Raw genomic sequence first — 22,692 nt, 5'->3', positions numbered from 1 at the left:
GTGCTTCATATTAGTTAAGACATTATTCCACTAATAGCCATTCTCTTCTTGTCAATCTCTATATATCAATACCGCACCATAGATTAGGATATCATATCCAATAAAAAGATGTTGATATACATGTTTTATGAATCATGCGCTTCTAATTTCACACAATTTACGCATTTAATATAATTATATTTCATTATTATTCAACATTTTCACCTAGACCATTACATGCTAGATCTAAATTTTTCAATAATTAATTCATATTTATCTTTCCTACTAGAATTCTATATACATCAATTACAATTCTTAAAAATGTAATTTTGATTAATGATATAATTGTTTCTGAATATTTGCACTTAATTTGATGCAATTTTGTCATGAAACAAAAAAAATAAATCTCAATTTTGCCCTCCATAAAAGGCGAACTTAATAGAAATGCACAGTTACGTGGACACACACTTAACCAAATCTTTACTGTATGCAATGCTTCTCTTGAGTATATTATTCCATTCCTTCTGTACACAAACTTTTTTCTACCTCCGCAAAAAGTATGACATTAATCACATACCATGATTATGCATAGAGTATTGTTCATAACAAAATATGAAATGGAGTATAACTCATTGAATTCCATTTGCTAAAGAAGAGTCGCATCACATCATATTAAAATCATGCAACTTAGCATTTACAAATTGCATACGTTAGTTAAATCCCAATTCAGTTGGACGATTGACTTTGTTATCCAATTCCTACCAATTTACTCATAATTACACAATAGGAAGTTTATCAAGCAAGGTGGACAATCAATCAATAAATAAAAAAAGCCTCAAATAAAACAAATGATAAAACGCAATTTAAATGGCATGATTGTATTGTTCCACTAACATATCTCTGCAAAGAGAAGGGAAAACAAGAGGGAGTTCATGATGTTTCAGATATCATTAATATGGTTCCCATACTCACCTATTACTTTCAATTTTTCTTTTCTAATAATGATTCATTCAATCATTCAAAATTTTAATTACCAATCCTCTTTTTATGTGTGCATGACATCACCAACAACACGATTGATTCTTTATATGAATTTATAAAAGCAATCCTTGTAAACGTTAAACCTACGTTACCAATGCACATATTCTATATTAGCATTTCAAACATCAAATAAACCACATCTTAATTGAAGCATGGTAGTAAGTGACTCTGGAAAAAGGAGAAGAGCAACACTTAAATGATGCACTACTCCATCAAGATGTAACCCTCAAATACATACAAAATAATTCTTCTCATTATATTTGTTCAAATACTCAAAAGCTACTCTTGCAGCCATATGCACCACCATGTTGCCATATCTAAATGTAGAATTCAGTTGATTTCTCTCCATGACCTGCTTAAGGGTATTAAAACCCTCCAGCCTAAACTTTTTCCTAAAAATCTAGCCAGCCGTATAGGAAACGTGATTTCTGATGCATATTTTATCTAGTTACAGCGTTCACCATTTTCCGCAATTGTTACTTTTGATGCATACTGCTCTTATAAACATGAATTTCAATAAAACTCAAAAAGCTACAAGATATTTAAGCAAAACATTTTAAACTGACTTGAGAGGACAGATGGACAATCTGTGTCCGAATGACTACATAAGACTGTTGTTTACCAGTTGGTATGTTATATATCTAATGCTCTTCCCTAGTGAGGAAATTAGCATCAGAAATGATATATAACTCCAGCAAAATGACTCTGAATGTGTTAATGCTTTTGCAGTCTTATTCATATTCTACCAACGGTTAAAAAGGTACTTAGAATCATCTGTTTTGGTGTTCTCTTTTTTTTATCCAATCAATTTTTTTACTTCATAGTTGTTGGGTTCAAGTCTTTACCTGACCTTATGGTCTCAACATAAAGGAATCAGGCATGGCATGGCCCTCATCTCGCTCACATCTTTAAAAGGAACATGACACAAACCTGACAACCAAAAGGGAGGATATTTTCACAACTCTCAATGAATGTTGAGAACTAACACAAGGATGATTATCATAACAACTAAGTCTTACTGCATATTGAGAACCAACACAAGGATGATCATCATAATCACTTAGTCTTAATGCATTTTGAGAACTAACACAAGGATAATGACTGTAATCACTTATTCTCAATGAATTTTGACAACTAGCATAAGGAAAACATTTTAATATCTCTTAATGAATGTTGAAAATTAAAAGAAGATCATCCTGAGTACTTTTAAAGAATTTTGACAACTACAGAGGAAAATTAAAACTTGAATGAATTTTCACAATAGCAAAAGTCCTTAAGAACTCTTAGTGAATCTTGATCGCTAGTAAAAGGAAGATGTAAGTACTCTCAATGAATGTTGACGACTTAGCAAAAAAGGACGACTGTCTCAAGCATTCTTAAATGAGTTTTGTCAGCGAGCGAAAAGGAATATTCCTTCTGAATAAATCTTGATAATTAGCATGCAGAAGACCTCAAGAAATCTTAACAAATGTTGATAACTAACAATAGGAAAACTGTCTTAAGAACACTGAGATCTTAAGAATGTCTGGATGAAAGTTGATAACCATTGGACATCGAGAGGTTCTCCAACATATTTCCAAAAATATTTAGAAAATGACATGACTATTTAGTCCAAAAAGAGAAGTGCAAAAATGAAGTTAGTGGACTACAGCTCAAAACCATTTATGGTAGAAAAAGAACGATATACCAATGACTTTTATGAGGGCCAAAATCGCCCATGAGATGAGAAATTAAAACTGTCAATAATCTTACATCTTAAAGAGAAATATAAGTTAATATTCACACCTGAAAATATTCAATTGGTATGTGAGCATGTAGATGGCCTCTAAACTAGCTTGAAGTTTGATTTTGTAGAGCAACTTTCATCCAAAATGACATCCCCACAGCCAAAATGATCCAACCAAGAATGTCATATTTGAGGTCGCTGCTTTTCTTCGTAGTTGGACCCTGCAACAAATTATTATTAAAACAGAAGTTTTACCTTTCCATGACTGGAATGTTTTTAGGATGCAAATCCAGAGGGGAAGATCTGCTGATAAGAGAACTTAACATATAGACATATAGATACAAACGTTTGTGATATTGAATCAAATCAAATATATACTACGAGAGAATAGTTACATCATGCATGGCACGGAGTACATGCTATAGCACTCTTACTCAAATTTGATAGTGACCAGGAATAAGTATAGTTTCATATATCAATACTAAATGAAAAAACTCTGAGAATGGATACATCAAGATTTGAATGTAATACACATACCTTGGATGCTGCTGGCCGTCCTGAAGTTGCAGTTTGCTGGCTCAATTGTTTGTGGAGCTCTTCATGCAATTCTGGTGCCTGCGATTATTTGTGAACATCAGAGCTTTTCCTAATCAAAATATAAATAACTTTATAAACCACGGTCCGTAATTAAGTAGACTTAATTGAATGGGTGAATGTGAGAGAATTCTGCATTGCAGCGTCTTTATTGAATGATCAAAAGAGTCGTAACTGCTAAATTACTACATAGCTTCAGAAATTCCACACACCTTTGCAGACATCTCCAAAGCCTTCTTAAAGAGTTCATTTGTCGGTTCCTGAGATGTGAAAATTATAGTTAGTTATATCCTCTTAAAAATATGTATCTTCGACACTGGTGACTTCATAACACACATATGACATCACCCAGCCTGAACCAAACTAAAGTTAAATCTAAATCTAATGATTTCAAGATGGCAATAAGATGTCATCCAAATGAACTCATTTACTTTTGACCTTCTGAAAAATAAGCATAATAAAAGAACTAATGAAACACCTGGAAACCCATATAATAATGATTACAAGAAATGAACAGCAGATTACTGTTTATCATAAGAGTAGAAGTATTAAAAAAAGAGCACATATAGATGTTCTCATATCCCATAGGTCATCACAACCATGTAAAGGTTGCCTGAATAAAACCTGAATGTCCAGTGTGGGTAGGGCATAGGTTGACCTTAATGTTGCTATCATACTGACTGTCTATAAAACCTAAAATATAACCCATACAAAGAAAATTGCCAATAGCTGTGGTGCCCAAGATGTGTATCGAAATAGTGAAAGAGCCTACTGCAGTTACCTATTAGGTATACTCAAGTGCCTATAACTCTTTCCTTGTTATAATCTAAGCAATGAAGAGAATAATGGAAATCCTCTTTGACTTCAGGATGAGACGAAGACTAATGCTTCGAATTAACAAATTTCAGCAATGAAATTCTTTGAATTAAGTTTACATAAAAGCCTTTTGTTATATGATCACTCGCTCATCTTATCTCCACTTTCGCAAGACTCATATCAGAAGGAACAGAGTCGCTGCACCAGCGTTTGCTGGTGTTTCCAACTGTTTTCCTTCGACTAAGGTGTGGAGACTCATATCTACAATGGATCACAAGTTGTTTGGTGATGATCATTGCTCTTTATTCTAGACCACATGAGGGAACTCCTGAGATGAGCTCCCCTCGCTTTGTATGTGTGGCTGTACTACTGGCTTCTCACCTATTTATAGGAGTATCCCAGCTTGATGTGCCATTTATTCCATTTCTAGTGTAGTTAACTTATGTAGACTTTCTTTTCTCCATATACTTTTCCTTATTATCAGGATACTGTATCACATCTCACCTGGATGTAATTTATTGGGTCTCATGGATAATTTTGGACTTTCAAAGTTGATAAAATATCATTCATTCTACGTCCATCATGGCCTTATAATTTGGGAAATTTTTCAAATGTTTCAAACCTGATTCTCAAGTAATATACCCATGAATTCCTGCTACAGTCATCCACAAGAACCGCCATGAAACTAGTATTCAGTCATCTGAAGTGCAGCAGAACAGAAATATAGGTTTCATTTTCTAAGCACAAATAATAAGACAACAAACACAACATGCATCAAATATTGAAAAGTCACATAACCTGGCACATTCACTGGTACTTGTTAGCATTTGAAAACAGAAACTACAACTTATAGCTTTATAAGACTAGAATAGTTTGGACTCCCAGTTAAGTGTCAATCTACTCTTCCAAAGAATATCACCTCAATGAGTGACCTGGATGACTCCATATTGTGCGGTTGATGTATATCTGGTTGCATGCATTTATCATAAATGTCAGCATCCAAACTAAGAGGATAATCGGCTTGTAAGATTTCAAATCTACAGAACTGCCGGTATTAGCATTCTCAACATATTTTTAACAGATTTCCCAACTAACAAAATGCCCCCGTTGAAGCATCAGGATTGTAAAAACAATAAGATGGGGGATAAGGAACCACTTCAATAGAGCCTGTAGATAATCATATCCACATGTGTATGCATGAAGGTAGGAATAAATAAACCTAAGGCTGATATTGTTATGGAGGGTTTCATGGCATGATAAGTGCATGGAGGGCTACACATATGAGGCATGAGACCGACAAAGGCCCACTTAGTTGGCTGGTATCAGAGGGCTGAGACCATATCAACCTTGAGCAACAGTATTGCCACCAAACTCACAGAAGATATGCATGGAGATAAATTTGGATCTCATCCAAAGGTTGAAGGTTGTCAACATAGTATAAACGTGTCAACCTTTGGAAATTAGAAACTTCTTTAGACAATTTTGCAACATGAAACTCATAATGTTGCTTGTAAAACATCATTCAAGAATTCAAATCTTTTGGTCCAATCTTTATTGGAATATCCTCCAAAGTAGGTATCCCTTCATGTCACGCTGCTTCAAAAACTGTATTTTTCCTAATGCATCCTCTAAATCCTAAGGCATAGACATCTTGCCAAAGAGATCCTACAGTTTCACCCCTTGAGAAAACCTGGGAACATAGCCACTAAAATGTGTATTTCATTTCTCAAAGAGCTATAGGATACAAAAGCCTTTTGACACTTAGCACAAAACAAAAATCTAAGAGAAACAACAAATGTGTACATACCATAGAATTAAGAGGCTCCAAAACTTAGCGCCCACACAAATATGTCATTATCATTGATTGATAGTGGAAATTACAACAGATTGTAGAACCATTTACTGATGGACCAGACAAGTAGATATTTGTATATAAACTTCTAGATGTTCCATGTGGTTTCTCAAATCTTATGTTTAAAACCTAATATTGTCAAAACCCTAGGTCTTCATCAAAACTCCAAGAAATTGAGAGCAAACCAAGAGTAAAACAAAGACACATACCTACATAAAGAATTATTACTGCTGTACCTAAAACTAGATGCATGTAGCTAAAGGTAGTCACAACATAAAATAGAAGTGCTTCCATTTTGTCCACCAAATATAATGTGCTCTATAGTATCAATGCATTCACCTGCCAATAGCTATAATGCGGCCTTCTATTTATAACCTTTGGCTTTCACTTATCTTTAGACAATGCTACAAGCACATTTTTGACAATCATTTTATGAAGGCATCATTAAAATCTTCAGAATTCATAGCCGCTCTTGTAATGCTTACATCCTCGACAGATGTTACTCTAAAAATTATTTCATGATTTGAATTGAAAGACATCTCGTTAAAAGGAGCTGCTCAGTCTCCTTTAGAATGCAGCAATTATCCCAACAATGACACCACAACTAGACTTCACCTACTCCAAGGGCAATAAAACACAAAAGTTTTTGCTCTTATGAACAAATGATAGGAAGTAGAAAATAACTCCAAAGCGGGGCTTTATTGATTATATCTAAAGTCTCAGAATTTTTGTGGTCCAATTCTGAAGGAAACCTAAGCTTACAAAACAAATCATAACCCACTATAAATATGACCACAATTGGCTATAGAAAACGAAATCAAACAAGCATGACAAGTGGTGCAACTAGAAAAAAAAGATAAAGCCTCGAAATACAACTTTTCAGAGAGTGTTCATTGCCATCTAAACTCCAAAAGGACCATTTTTCCTCCAGAATTTCTGAAGCTTCAAGCTTCAAAACTTTCCCAGCTTCTTCTATGTATCCACTTGATGCTGTTAACAGCAAATTCTTTTTCTATGGACAGTATCCCTATTTTGACCCAATTTCCCATCGGTTCTTGTCATCGATGGCAGGATCCAAATATAAAGCCTTTGGAATGTTAACTAACCAATCTGGCTGAAGAATTCAAAGTGACTGGCTTTGTCATCAACTATGTAGGATGAATCCTTGAAACCTCTAGGAAAAAAACATCTAGCTTCCAAATCATATCAGACTCTTTGAAGCACATCTTCAGTTTTCACCTTCACCTCTTAGAAGTTAAGAGTTTTATTCTTATTCAGCAGCTGAAGTAGATGAGATGAATTTTCAACGTTAATTATAGGCACTTTAGAGTTTTGACTAAATTGCTAATACTACTTAGCGACTGAAGTAGATGAAATGAATTTTCAACATTAATTGTAGGCGCTTTAGAGGTTCAACTAAATCACGAATAGCGTATGTGCTTCAAAAGTTCAAGTTATTCATGTCAGCAAAAATTGGCATTGGATGATTTATATCTTTGAATGAGATTGAGGGTCCACATGTTGCTGACATGCAAAAATCACCATTATTATATAAATGGTTCTATGGCAAGGGACAACTAAACAGTGTTATCAACTTTCAGCAATCTATGCATAACAGGTTACTTTCACTTTTGAAGAGTGCAGGCTTGAGCAAAATAGCAGTAAACTAAGAAATTTACTTTGACTCAATCAACGTATTAGAAGTGAGTAGATTCTAAAGTATATATGTGAGCTGACCTTCTGATTTACATTAGCTGCATGAAATGTAATATAGAGGCTAAATTTACTGCACCATATTTATGTGCAAGACCAGAATATTATCATGTGAGACAACTCAATAAGTAAATCCTTCATGTAAGAAAAGTAAATCCTTCATGAACAGACAATTATGCACATACGAAAGGCCAGAAGAAATATCGATTCAGTCAGTACCATGATTTACTATGCTTTAAACTGAACTACAACAGCCACAAAATGTAACAATACCTGTTCTAAAGCTTGTTGGAAACACTTGCCAGCCTTCTTAAACAGTTCATTGGCCTGATCAGGCTCTGACAAAAGAAATCCATGTGATGTGTGAGCATTGCCAAGACACCAAAGTGCATTAGGCAAATTCGGATTGATTTGAAGGGCTTCTTGTAGCTTCGCTTCAGCATCTTCACCATCAAAAACAAAGAACGACAATCGGCATTGGTGACTTACTACTTCAAAAGAATCAAAGGACCAAATAGCAGGACAAAACCCCATTGTTTCATTGCAATACTAACCTAGAACCATGTCAACTGATCCAGCACCTGAAAATTGAGCAAGCTCCAGAAGCGCTCCACCCCATCTTATCAGGTTCTGTGTTGAATTGAATAAAAAAAGCATACATAAAGAAACAATGGATGTAATTTAAATAGAAAAGACGTGTACATAAGCATTTCTACGTAGATTGTAGAAAGTGTGAAACACAGATACTCCATCACTATATCAGATATATGATGTACCTGAAGTTCATTGGTTTTCCATGATCACATCAAAAGGCATGCATAACTCAACTCAAGAAGTGGTCAGCAAGAGTGGTAACAAAATATCTGCTAGAATTGTCGAAGTACTATCAAAAGCATTGTTATTTCTCTGAGATCTGGGCATAATCAATTCTAATTTCTTTTTATCCCATCTACTACTTATTGTTGCATTAATTGAGACGACTAATGAAATAATGTTTTTGGCATTTGGCATTACAAGAGAATGCAATGAAGCAATGAAGTACGCGACATATCATTCATATGCTTTAAATTTGCGACTAGGAATGAAAATGGAAGGGATGGATTCTATGTCTATGCATTTCTGATGGGTGAATAAACCAAATGTCAAAGCTTGTTTATGCCAAACTTAGAAACAGAACTTGTGTTTATTTCTCCTCAAATTAAACCCATTTCTAAACCTGTGGTATATTAATTACTGCGATTAAGCTAATTTGCATGATTAATAACATAGTTCCTCACATATATAAACTTCAATGTATATTGTGAATGATTCAAATCAAGGTAATATTCTTCTTGTGCTATGCACAATGGAATGGTCAACCATATCAACTATATACATATTTTTGTGCCTATGTAAGATGCAATCCCAAAACAATTGTATTTTTTTAATGAATCAACTCAGCATGGATTCCCACTAACACTAAGATGGAAAGATCTACATAAAAGAAAATTTCTAGATGCAATTCAAATGGTATGAAAAGAAAGTCTTCAGAACTCATGTTTCATGTAGTTTGCACCTCCAAATTTTGAAAAATACATTGAACTTTTCAGTAAAAGCTGCAGAGTACAAGAGATTTTATAAGAAAATAAATCCTTGACGATTTGTGATTTGAAAAATTCCCCAAATTTTAAATGAAGGTTGTCAACTTTTTCATGAAAGAATGTTTTTTTTTAAATACTGGTATTACTATGAACATGCATACCTGCAATTTCTGAATTAGATAAAATTTATACTGGAGACAATAAATAAGTAACCTCAGATGTAATTACTAAATATAAAACCCAAATATTTGGCTTATTCTTTCAAATTTGCACAATTCTTTAACCTTTTCTTTGACGAGTATTACTTGTATTATCCTTAGTTTCCAATGAATTGGGTAAATCATTCAACAAATAGGGAGCTTCATGGGTGGATACTTAAATACAAATGGATGGACATATCTATAGGTAATGAAACCCTATAAATATGAAAATTTGGGCTATTCTTTCGAATTTTAACCATTATTTAGTCTTTTTTCTTTGGCGAGTACTATTCGCAAATCCTTAAGTTCCAATTAACTGGTCAATCTTTCAAAAAGCTTAAATCATAAAATAGCCCTTTGGCAATAATTTGTCCTCTATTATTTTCCTTGGATCTACACACAATTGCTACCCATGACTTTTTCAGATCTATGAGCTCGTAAAAGAACAATTGTTTGATTAGTCTCTCTAAAGAAAGATTAAAATGGGAATAAACAATGAATTTTTTCTTGCCACCGTATCAAGAGGTTCACTGAAGTTCAAATCGTCTCTACGTTTTTCATATTTTCTACCACAGATTCAATTCCGGTTTAACTCCATGAATCGGTATGAATCAAGGATACGATCAAAAAACCACTTTGATTTGGACCAAAAGCAAATGGGTTTAAAAGGAAAGGAACGAAGTGGTGGATGTTCATCTTTACCTCAGCATCGAGGGGATTCCTGCAGTAATCTTCCGCAGCCTTTTCTCTGGCAGCTTCGAAGAAGATGAGACGCTCGTAATCATCGCGACCGATCTCCATGGCCACGAGTGCTTCTCTCTCTCTCTCTCCCTCCCTCCTTTCTGTTCTTTCTTTTCTTCCTTTCTTTCTTTCTGCTAAGTTATCCTTCTGTATGTTTCTTCTTCGCCTTTGTTTTCTTCTTCCTTCATGAGCGCTTAGGCTTAAAGCCTAAAGGAACAAACACCACATTTTCCCTTAATCTCCAAAATACCCCTACCCACCCCTTTCAAGTATTTCCCACAAATTACCCCCCTTCATTCACTCACTGCCTTTGTGTGTGTGTGTGTGTGTGTGTCTCTTGAGAATGTTTCTCTTTACAAGATATATTGTGTCTGTAGCCTATAAGCAAAGTTTAGCCTTCATAAGATTGTGGTGTGTTGTGGTGTGTGTGTACACATTTTGTAAACAAAGTTTCTCTTTATACGACTCTATATTGTGCATGTATGGAGACTCTGTAGGCAAAGTTTCTCTTTATAAGACTTTGTATTGTGTAGGTATATTAACTTTGTAAACAAAGTTTCTCTTTAAAAGACTTTGTAGTGCGTGTGTGTGCGTGCGTGCGTGTGTGTGTGCGTGTGTGTGCGTGCGTGGACTCTGCAAACAAAGTTTCTCTTTATAAGACATTGTATTGTGTGTGTCTGAACAAACTCCATAGACAACATTTCTCGCCATAGCTCTGTATGGCCATTGGCTTGGTGGTTTACGCCATAGCCATAATTTAGGGCAAACGAAAGTTTGATCCTCATCGTAGATTGCAATCAATCTTCCGTGAATGTTAAAAAAGGTATATAGTGAATGTTCCTCTTGACTCTCCTCCTCCCCCCCTAAATAGATCTTGTAGAGAAATTTCTCTTTACTTTTCACATTATAATCAACATGGTGGACATTGTGGATAAACCTTCTCTCTACTCTCTTTCCCCCTCTAATAATCGGATAATGAGCTTTTAACATTTTGTTCTCTCTCTCGAGCCAAATTTAGGTTATGAACACAAGGTTGTGCATCAAAATATTGTGAAATGCACATAAGAGATCAAAACTAGCCTAGTTAGCGTCTTACTCCTTACTAAATTTATAGTTGATACAAAGGTACCCATTTGGGTTGGCTTAGCTAAAAAGGGTGTGCTAAAAGGGTTGGTCGGCTTAGGTACATGCATCCTAAAAAGGGTGTGCTAAAGGGTGGCACTAAGGAACTCATGCACACCACATTTCTGTTGGGAATATGTCCCTCCAATGGGAGGAGGAACCGACTGTCCAAAAGTTGCTGACAGTCGATGACTACGAGGTGCCGACAATTGAAGACAGGGAAGATCCACAGTCGAAAAGTCGAAGAGTCGAAAACAATGAGTCAACTATTTTATAGTTTGATTATTATTATTATAGCAATAATAATAATGATACGTAGTAGAGGCTACATTTGTAAATAGCCCATACAGTGTATAAGTATAAATACACTTACGGCAAAAATGAGCGGGCGTGTAGAACAGAAGTAGCGTGAGAGCGTGGGAGATAGAGAGAGAGAGAGAGAGCGTGGCGCCATAGTTGTGTGCGTAACAGTAGACGCCAAGAGCCCTGTGTGGCTGATACACTTGAAGGAGTGTTGTAACATTCTGTGTTGTATATACACTATACATAGTGAAGCTTTGTTCCCGTGGTTTTCTCCCGTTTGAAGGGTTTCCACGTTAAATCACTGTGCACCATTGTTGTCCTATTTTCTGGCATATCTGTGAAAAATAAAATTCAGCACAGTTCGTTTATTGTGATTCGACGGAACGATTTCTCAACAGATTGGTATCAAAGCTTGAGGTGCAAGCATGGAACGAGGTGTGAGCGGTTTCCTAGGTATGATAGTTCTAAACTCACAGAACTATGCCGACTAGAAGATAAAGATGGAAGAACTCCTCATCGTGAAAGACCTGTACGAGCCAGTCGACAGAGCATACATACCCAAGGGGGTATTGGAGTCGGATTGGAAACTTCTAAACAGAAAGGCAGTGGCCACCATCCGACAGTGCGTCGACGTAAGTGTCCTTCAGCATGTGGCGAATGGCACAAATGCCCACGAGATGTGGCAGAAGCTATCGGGACTATATGAGAGGAAGAACGCGCTCAATAAAACCTCGTTGATGAGAAAAATCGTACGGCTGAAATACAAAGACGGTGAGAGCATCGTTGAACACATCAGCACGTTCATGGGGTATGTAAATCAACTTGTTGCGACCAAGTTTCCCTTGGATGATGCAATGCAGGCCATCCTGCTGATGTGCACACTGCTGAACAGTTGGGAGAACCTGGTGGTTACACTCAACACCTCCTGTCAAGAAGAGAACTTGTCTTTACAGACGGTGAAGACAAGCATCCTAAATGAGGAGGCAATGAGGAAGGACATCTAAGGAGTTTTGTCCCAATCGGAGTCGAATGTGACTCAACAAGCAGATAGAGGAAGGAGAGAAAAGTCCCAAGCCAGACTGAAGTCCAGAGGTAAGCCTGTGTGCTTTTATTGTGAAAAGCCTAGACACTTCTAGAAGGACTCTCGACACTTAAGAAAGATAAGAGTGTCGGAAGTAATGTAACAACAGACGCCAAGAGCCCTGAGTGTTGTAACATTATGTGTTGTATATCCACTATACATAGTGGAGCTCTGTTCCCGTGGTTTTCTCCTGTTTGAAGGGTTTCCATGTCAAATCACTATGCACCATTGTTCTATTTTCTAACATATTTGTGAAATTTTTTTTCAGCACAGTTCGTTTATTGTGATTTGACTGAACAATTTCTTAACAAAGGAACACATGCACACCACATTTCCCCCCTGAGAGAAACACGAGACTGAGGAGCAGTGGCTTGTCACAGGAACACGAACACAAACAAGAGCCGTGGCTTGTCGAAGGAGGGGGAGCATTTGTTGGAGATAGAGCTCCCAAGTGGCATTATCCATGTCGATAGGTTTCAAATGGACATCAATGGAAGATTTTGGTGGGAGGCAAGGGTCACACCCATAGAGTGCTCGAAAATGGTTGATCTGTGTCGACGCCTATACGGATGTATTGTAGGTGTGGGTGACGAAAGGCAAGATTTGATCCCAGGTTTTGTTGCATGGATCGATGTAAGTGGCAATCTCCTTCTTGAGGGTCTTGTTGAGGCGTCCAGTGAGGCCATTTGTCTGAGGATGGTATGGGGACTTAAGCACCTGTTGGACACCTAGTTGATCTGCAAAATCGTTGAGGACATCCCCGTGGAATTGGCGGCCCCGATCAGATAATAGTTGAACGGGGCTAGTGACGGAAAACAAGCTAGCAATTGGCAGATAAAGATCAATTCCTCCTGTGGATTGAAAGCCACCTAGACTTGGCTGAGGTGGGGGACATGAGGGCTACCGTGCCGAATCGGGGAAAGATCAAATGGTGAAGAAAGATCAATCCCTCTTTGTGGACTGAGGGCCACTTGGACTTGGCTGAGGTGGGGGACAAGAGGGCTATTGTGTAGGAGGGGGGTCGGGGAATCTCATGGGACAAGAAGTTAGTGGGCAACCTAAGGTGAGGAGGAAGAAGTGGATGCTTAGACGTGGGGGACCGGTACCCCGCATCTCCACCAATATGTGAAATGCACATAAGAGATCAAAACCAACCTAGTTAGCTTCTTACTTCTTACTCAATTTATAGTTCATACCATAGTTCCTAATATTCGCATACATCTAACTTGGTGGACGTATGCGAACGTTTGCATACATTCGCGTATGATACGTGATATTCGTTTAGATTTTTTTTCCTTTTAGGGTTTTTTTTTAGAGTTTTTTTTTTCAATATTCGGCGTGAACAGAAGTCTAAGCATTGAGGAGTGGAACAAAATTCAAAGGAATGCAAAACAGGGGTCGAATACCATTTTGCAAAAGTTGATTCCCAACTTGGTGAAGAACAATTTGTTTCTTGCATAGTGGAGAGGGCAATGGTCTTGGTAGGAACTGGCCGAGATATGGCAGCTCTAAAAACATCCATAACATGATCCCGCTCAGCATGGCAAGAGAGGATCAGTGGGGCCCACTCATGCGGTGGTTGGCTCAGATGGATTCAGAGAGGTTGCGTTTGGGACTGAGACTGGGGTGTGGAGGAGGAGGAGCTTCTACCATGGCCCATGGCCAATAGCAATTCAACCACAACAAATGCATAACTGAAGAAGAAGAAGAAGAAGAAGAAGAAGACTCTCTCTCTCTCTCTCTCTCTCTCAATAATAACGTTAGTAAGATCTAGTCATAACAATAATTGATTGAACTCATTGATGATGATGATTTTAGGCTCTAATTTGTACAAAGTGTTGATGAATTTGATGACGAAAGTGTTTTTACTGAAATTGCTAACAGAATATTTGGAAAATTTAGGTTCTAATTTGATGAAATGTTGATTGATGTGATTTATATGAAGAAAGGGTTTTCGTAATGTAATTGATACGACAAATTTTGGGAATAGGAATAATATTTACATTCTTTTATTTGGGTTACCAAATTCAAGTTCCTATTGATCCAATATATTATGAATCTCTCTCTCTCTCAGTTTTTTTTTTGGTAAAAGCACACAATTATATTAATTGTATGTAAAATCCACTTAGTTACAACACTTCTTAGTCTCCTCTACCCATCATATGCCTATGTAGGGAGAGGGATGTTCTATAATGCTACTAAAAAAACCTGAATATGCATTTGAGGAAATGATCCCCACATGCTCTAACATCCAAAAATTCCACATGAGAATACCTTAAGCTTCTTTATATAGGCTTTCACCCCATGTCTATTATCAAACATGAAAGCATTACGCATATTCCAATTGTGTTGTAGATCCCAATAACGTAAAAATTGGAACAATATCTCCATCTCATCATTTGATCCATTTTGAACATATTGAGAAAAAACCCATTGTTGAGGTCTCCAACAACAACGGGTTAAAACTTGCCAAATGTCCGATAAGTACTTCCAAATGGTACACTCTATAGGACATTTAATGAACCTATATGTACTATCCTCCAATGGAATGGTGCAAAAGAAACAAGTGCCAGACCCTAGTCCTCGTCTCTTTAAGGCCGAACCTAATGGGAGCCCACCAATCATGACTCTCCATATGAATACCTGTGCACGAAATGGTAGATGGGAATACCAACCACGTTGTAATATTTTCCACCACCTTGCATTTGACTTATATACATTCCACACCTTCGTTGATTTAGGAGATAGCCAAGATAATGATGCAATCGCATGATGATACAATATATTTGTAGTGACTTGTAACAAGCGTGTACTATCTTGAAACCACCAATCTCCCCAAGGTGCAAATTTGGTTTTCAATGGCAAAGGTCCTTGCAACAATGGTATATCATGACATAATTTCTCCCAAATAAATCTATAATTTGGGGGAATACATAACCATCTCTTGGCATCTTCAAAATCCAACAACGTTTGAGATTCATTATCAACCACATCTTCCAAATGTACAATCCCCAATCGAAATAAACAATTGAATTGGGATCTCAACTTCTCTTTCCCATGCCAAAACAACACTCGAGAAGAAACAAGCAATTCGTTTTGTAATGAATTACAATATTCTCTATCAGTCTCTCTCTCTCTCCCACACACACACACACACAATGTACACCATATGTATATATCTATGTATCGCGTATGGATTTCCATCATACTCGGAGCCTTTTCACGTATGAGTATGATACGAATATTGGTGTATGAGTATGGCACGAATGAGAAGTATGGCTAGAACTATAGTTGATACAAAGGTACCCATTTGGGTTAGCTTAGCTAAAAAGAGTGTGCTAAAAGGGTTGGTCGGCTTAGGTACATGCATCCTGAAAAGGGTGTGCTAAAAGGGTGGCACAAAGGAACACATGCAAACCACAATATAAAGAAATTTCTATGTACTTTATTTCCTCGTAATCTTCTTACCACAAACATTCCATTTTGTATTGTTTTGGGGCTTAAGCCCATTCTATTTATAAGCTCTAAGTTATCAACAAGAGGTCATGAGTTCAAATATAAAGAAGATTCTCTCTACTTTCTTTCCTTATAATCGGCTTATCATACCATTTTGCTTTCTTGAGTTATAGAAAATGTGATTGTCCTTGCTAGTGGCAAGCTATATTTAGGATATCAACACAAGGTTATTGACTCAAAACCGTCACTTTTAGCAGTCTTTGCTACATCATACATCACTTGGTCCTCGACCAATTTTTCATTTTAGTGTATATAACTATTTCTCTTAAACTACATTATTGCATTGATGCATCAAATTAATGTCCACATAGTCACCAAACAAATTACAGTTATGTGGAGTGTGGCTTGATGAGCTCTACTCTCTTCCTATATCTCCAGGAAGTGTGGAACTAGAGGGAAGAAAGACTTTGTTAAATATCACAATGGACATGAGAGATGAAATGAATGTACAAATCTATATGGTTGTCCACTATTGAGAATGATACCAAAAAAGAGTACATAAATGATGGCAATGGAATGTGAGATGCCTTTTTATCCCATGGTACTCTTAGGATGATGACATATAACAACTTTCATAGCTAGTTAATGCCTATACTATTATGGTATTACATTTCTTAGTTTTTTTTGTTCTCTCTCTTCTTGTGCTTTCGGCATTCGCTTGCCACGTATCATAAATTTCTTCTCATGTATTCCCCTTATCGTGTTTTATCTCTTACTTTCATGATTCAACATCCCTAATAACCATTAATTGACGTTTTTTTGCCATGACTTGCTTTTTTTATGCTGCCTTTTCTTTCTCACCTTTTGTTATGATATGAATTAATATGACTTGTCACCCTTTATGACTTATTATAATTTTGTGTGTTTGTTTGTCGTGTCCTGTCTTAGTTTTCGTGTTTTCTAACCTTTCTTTCATGATTGCTTTTCCTTTCAAGACTTTGGCATTATGCCTTGCCTTCTTTCATCGTGTCTTCAACCATTGTTTGTGGCTTGAGGCTTTTGCTTAACAATCGGCAACGGTTTAGTTTGAATCGAACCGAACCGTGAAACCGTGACTTAACGGCTTAACGGTTTAAACGGTTCGGTTCACATTCAAGTTTATTTTTAACGGGTTGGTTCGGTTTCAAGGATTAGAAACCGCGGTTTAACGGTTTTTTAATTTCAATTTAAAAAAAAATAAATTAAATAATTGTTTTTAAACAATCTTTTCATTTTCAGGCCTTATTCTCACATTTTAGGAAAATGTTTAAATTTTTGGTAATTTAAAATAATGAAATATTTAAAATTTTGAATTTTGACCTAAGTTGACATCGAAACCGCGGTTTTAACCGTTTAACGGTTTCGTGGTTTGGTCTGGTTCAGGTTTCAAAAAATTTAAACGGTTCGGTTTTCACCCTCTCAAACCGAACAGAACATAGTTGCTGCTGATTGTTCAATGGTAAACATCAATGTAAGCAAATCAAAGGAAGATAATACAATGGTTGAAGAACAACATTAAACGGTGGAGATGGGAGCTCATGTACTATTAATGTGAAGAAAGAAGAACAATTCAAAAATGAGGGGGAAAAAAGGGAAAGAACATGAAACAACCAACACGTTGATTGGTAGGAACACAACTCACTATAAGACTTGGTTTTAATTATGGTCTCGCATGATGGATTTATTATCATGACCCTTTACATACGTACACATCTCATCACACACTTTGTAACGTGATAGGCCATCATCAGACCTCTTCACCACCAAAGTTAGAGATTTGGTCATCAAGATATGATCACAAAGCTATGAGTAAGCATACCTACTACTTGCACCATTGAGAGATGCAATAAGAGGAGCACTATGTTTGTCATTGTACTTCTTTTTATGAAAATGCAATTAGCTTGTAGGAAAAGGTGGACAATCCAATAATGCAATGGAATATGTCGACCAAGATTCTTAGAATTGGTCTCACAAAATATCAAGACAACAGAGAGAAGTTATTGAAGGACACCACAACAAAACCATGTCGACAAACAAACACAATAACTTTCTTTAGCATCATTGCCCTCATTCCAATGGTACACAAATACGGGCACTCACGGGTTACACATGTGGATTCTTGATCATAACATTTGAAAGGTCTTGTGATAGATTGGAATCATCACGAGCAAAGGCTAATTCATTTGGACGATGATCTCGGCATCTTTGTTATCGACGAATCACAATGACCAAAATCCAACATAAGAGGGGTAATACTTTCCTTCCTTTGGAGACCAGCCCATCTCGGACAAGTTGATGCTGGAAACTTGTCAAAGACAGAAGTTTCGGTCCATCAAACAAAGCTCACGATGTTAAAAAGTGCATGGATAGAGTTATTTCTCAAGAGCATGGATGTCTCTATGTGAATGTCCACAGGGAGCCAAAAATGACACGCAGGGGGGGTTGCCAGGATACGAGCTTCATGGGGTGGTTTCTCGTTCCGTGTGGGAGGCTGGCCATTTTGGCCTCTTCAGGGAAGACACTATGTAATGTGAACAAGAATGAGAAACTCTCGATGATGTTTCCATGGGCACACACATTCTCCCTTCTTAGTTGTGAGTCGTGACTCGATAACAATGGCAGCATTAAGGTGATCATAACAGGGTGTCTTTGTCCCTCACTTACACACTCTCTCTCTCTCTTTCTCACACACACACACACAAGAGCAGAATTGTGGAGAAGAATGAGAGACTAAACATATGAAACATGGTATTATCAGATGGAAATCAAGGAACTGGTTATTTTGCTTCAGTCTTGTGCAAAGACAAGGGATGTTTGCAAAGGCACTCGAATACACACTACTATTCATCAACGAGGATTGCTCGAAAAAAGCGTCCGTTTAGGTACCACTTTAATCCATATGTATGTGAAATGTGGGATACTCGGAAAAGCACATGAAGTGCTTGAAGAGCTTCCGATTCGCAACGAATTCTCGTGGTCGGCAGTTATTTCAGGTTACTCACAATATGGAAAACCTCATCGTGCATTGAACTGTTTGGAACAAATGCAAATTGAGGGTCTTTATCCTGATGCCATCACTTTCACTTGCATCTTGAAAGCTTGTGGTGAAATTGGATGCATAAGTAAAGGAAAGCAAATCCACGGAGAGATTCTCAAGAGAGGCTTGTTGGATAAGGACACTGTGCTTGGAAATGCTTTGGTTGATATGTATGCTAAATGTGGTATCCTTGATGAAGCCCAAAAAGTAATTGAAGAGCTTTCTAGTCGTGATGTGATATCATGGTCGGTTTTAATATCTGGATACGCTGATCATGGACAATGTTGTGAAGCATTGGAGTGTTTTAGACAGATGCAGAGTGAGGGTCTTTGTCCAGATAGAGTTAGCTTCATTTGCATCTTAAAAGCTTGTGGAAGCTCAAGTGCAATCAACAAGGGTAAAGAAATCCACAAAGAGATTTTGAGTAGGGGCTTGCTAGAGAATAATGATGTTGTGCTTGGCACTGCCGTGATTGATATGTATGTCAAATGTGACGTGCTTGCAAAAGCTAAAGAAGTTCTTGAAGGCCTTCCTACTCGAAATGTAGTCTCGTGGAATGCATTACTATCAGGATATGCCCAACAAGGTCTAGACCATGAAGCACTGAACTGTCTAGAAAGGATGCAAAATGAAGGCGTGCCCCCCAATGTAGTTACATTCATTTGCATTTTGAAGGCTTGTGGAAACATGGGATCAACAGGCAAGGGTCAATGGATTCATGGGGAGGTTTTGAATAGAGGCTTACTCCATGATGATATTGAAGTTGGTAATGCGCTAGTGGATATGTATGCTAAATGTGGTTTGCTTACGAAAGCACAACGGGTGCTCGAAGAGCTTCCAGTTCGAGATGTAGTTTCTTGGTCCATAGTCATTGCAGCTTTTGCCCTACAAGGGCAAAGTCATGAAGCACTAAACTATTTAGAAAGGATGCAAAGTGAGGGTCTCTCTCTCGATGTGGTTACTTTCATTTGTGCTTTGAATGTATGTGGTAGCATATCTGCTTTAGATAAAGGGAAAACCATTCATGAAGAGATCGTATGTAGGGGCTTGCTTGAGAAGGATATTGTGTTGGGTACTGCCTTGGTGGATATGTATACCAAATGTGGAGAGCTCGTAAAAGCTGAAAAGGTCCTTGAAGGCCTTCCTATTAGAAATGTAGCAGCTTGGAATGCATTGATTATAGGGAGTGCTCAACAAGGCCGATGTCATGAAGTTCTAAACTATTTCGATGCGATGCAAAGTGAAAGTCTCTCTCCTGATGCAATTACATATACTTGCGTCTTGAAGGCATGTGGAAGCATAGGGGCTATAAATAAAGGCAAACAAATTCATGAAGAGATTTTAAATAGGGGCTTGATTAGGAGTGATATCGTGCTTGGTACTGCATTGGTGGATATGTATGCAAAATGTGGCCTTCTTGCAAAAGCACAAAAGGTGCTTGAAGAGCTTCCAGATCGAGATGTAGTTGCTTGGAATGTGCTAATTGCAGGGTATGCTCTTCAAGGAAAAGGCCATGAAGCACTTGAGTGTTTAAATTGCATTCTTACCGAGGGCATCTCTCCTGATGAGGGCACATTCATATGTGTTTTGAGTGCATGTGGTCGCAATGGGCTAGTCAATGATGCCGAAATGCTATTTAGGAACATGTCCTTGAAATATGGTATTGTTCCGAGCATAGAGCATCATATTTGTATGGTTTTGGTTTTTGGTTGTGGTGGGCACTTTGATAAGGCAATGTCAGTGATTAAGATTATGCAATCGTTGGATTATCCTACTGTTTGGCTTGCACTGTTGGGTGTCTGTAGAAGATGGGGAAATTTGAAGCTTGGTAAATTGGCCTTTGATCAAGTTATACAACTAGATGATAGTCACTCTGCGGCTTATGTCCTTATTGCTGGTCTTTTTACAGATTCTGGCATGGAAGCGGATGCCAAAAATATTGAAGCCATGAGAGGGAAATATGCTGCTTGGAAGCATGAACAAGGAAATGCTACTTGGATTGATCCAGTAGATGATTTTCATGATTCTTTGTGTTGGGGATAGAACACAATATTGTCAGAGCAAAGACGCACATACTGCATAGCTAGAAGCTATTTCCCTTGTTGTGCCAGAAGAAGGATATTTTAATGTAGCAAGTCTCTATGGCCCTGTAAGGCTAGGTTGAGACTGTTGATGGTGTGGATGGAAATCCGTGTGGATGTGGCACAAAGTCATTAGTGGCAAACAATGTGGGACAGAAAATTGATTTGGAAGTCCATGATGATATGGCTACAAAATTGCTGATTGTGTAAAAATGTGGGAGTCTAGTCTTGTGGGGCATGGATGGAATCCATGCTGATGTGGCACAAATTTACTGATTGGGGAAAAAAATGAGGTCAGATGGAAATCCACTTCGACGGGGTACAAAATCATTGGTTGTAAAAATGTGGGGCCAAGAGCTTCTTCTTCAATGGGATCAACAGAAATCTATGTATCATTGATAGAGAAACAATTGTGGGGCAGATAAGGTCTTGTCTTCCATTTTGAGCTGTACAATAATTGGTTTGAACCAACAAGCAAAGAACTCCAGCAGCTCGTTTTGACATCCGCCATGTTTAACTGACCTCCATCTTGTTTTTTCTCTTTTATTTGGGAAGGAATCTGAATCATCCTTCAAATACATTAGTGGAGCAATGGAATTTCACAATGAAGTGGAAAGCTAAATGAGCGTTCACCGTTGTGAATATCTCCAAGAGGATTGTATATATACCAAGAAGAATAAAAATAATGTGAAAGTCTGATGAAACCATAAAATTGGTTGCAATAGCGCAAACTACACTCGCTTAGCACACATTGAAACTCAGACAATCCTAATGTATACCTTGTAGACTGAAAAGGGCATGTTTACAAAAGAAATGTAAATCATTATCTGATAGAGAAGTCAAATTGATAATAAAAAAACAGTATAGAGTTGAGAGAGAAATGTGCATGTCGCAAAAATAAATGCACAGAAATTTGTATCAGTAAAATTGGGTGATAAAACTACTGGAACATACCTAATTTTTGAAAATTGTTGATATGAATAGCAAAATTGGGTGATAAAACTACTGGAACATGCCTATTTTTTGAAAATTGTTGATATGAATACAAAAATTGGGTGATAAAACTACTGGAACATGCCTATTTTTTTAAAATTGTTGATATGAATACAAAAGCTGGTTGGTTTGCCCATTTTGACATACTATCCGATCTGTTTTGAGACATTGAAAAAGGGGAGGATAATTAAAGGTGTCAATGAAGATTTAAAAAATTGTGCATGACGAGAGTGGGATTTGAACCCACGCCCTTTCGGACCAGAACCTTAATCTGGCGCCTTAGACCAACTCGGCCATCTCGTCATGATGCGATAGTTTTTAAAGATCCAAAATAAACC

General features: G+C 37.3%; 2 protein-coding genes and 1 non-coding gene across 3 annotated transcripts; 1 reads left to right on the top strand and 2 right to left on the bottom strand.

Moving 5' to 3' along the window:
- Positions 1 to 1,516: 1,516 nt before the first annotated feature.
- On the bottom strand, positions 1,517 to 10,381 carry LOC147864682 (mitochondrial import receptor subunit TOM20-like). The gene is made up of 7 exons (XM_087318807.1): positions 10,204 to 10,381; positions 8,276 to 8,351; positions 7,995 to 8,164; positions 3,553 to 3,600; positions 3,284 to 3,361; positions 2,806 to 2,967; positions 1,517 to 1,950 (listed from the first exon to the last, which is right to left on the bottom strand). The coding sequence occupies exons 1-6, from the start codon at positions 10,300 to 10,302 to the stop codon at positions 2,851 to 2,853; spliced, it is 588 nt and encodes a 195-aa protein (XP_087174933.1). The 5' UTR covers positions 10,303 to 10,381; the 3' UTR covers positions 1,517 to 1,950; positions 2,806 to 2,850.
- Positions 10,382 to 19,001: 8,620 nt separating this feature from the next.
- On the top strand, positions 19,002 to 21,571 carry LOC147864681 (pentatricopeptide repeat-containing protein At3g53360, mitochondrial-like). Its single transcript, XM_087318571.1, has 2 exons — positions 19,002 to 21,287; positions 21,440 to 21,571. The coding sequence occupies exons 1-2, from the start codon at positions 19,002 to 19,004 to the stop codon at positions 21,569 to 21,571; spliced, it is 2,418 nt and encodes an 805-aa protein (XP_087174697.1).
- A 1,005-nt stretch (positions 21,572 to 22,576) lies between these two features.
- TRNAL-AAG (transfer RNA leucine (anticodon AAG)) lies at positions 22,577 to 22,657 on the bottom strand. The gene has a single exon. It is a non-coding gene; the product is annotated as a tRNA-Leu (tRNA).
- Between the last annotated feature and the right edge of the window lie 35 nt (positions 22,658 to 22,692).

Source organism: Azolla caroliniana, unplaced genomic scaffold, assembly GCF_043228905.1.
Source record: "Azolla caroliniana isolate FFs.n. ecotype wild unplaced genomic scaffold, voAzoCaro1.0.p SCAF_4, whole genome shotgun sequence".
NCBI classification, from domain to species: Eukaryota; Viridiplantae; Streptophyta; class Polypodiopsida; order Salviniales; family Salviniaceae; genus Azolla; species Azolla caroliniana.
The sequence above is the reverse complement of the archived record's forward strand: the minus strand, read 5'-3'. Positions and strand labels throughout refer to the sequence as shown.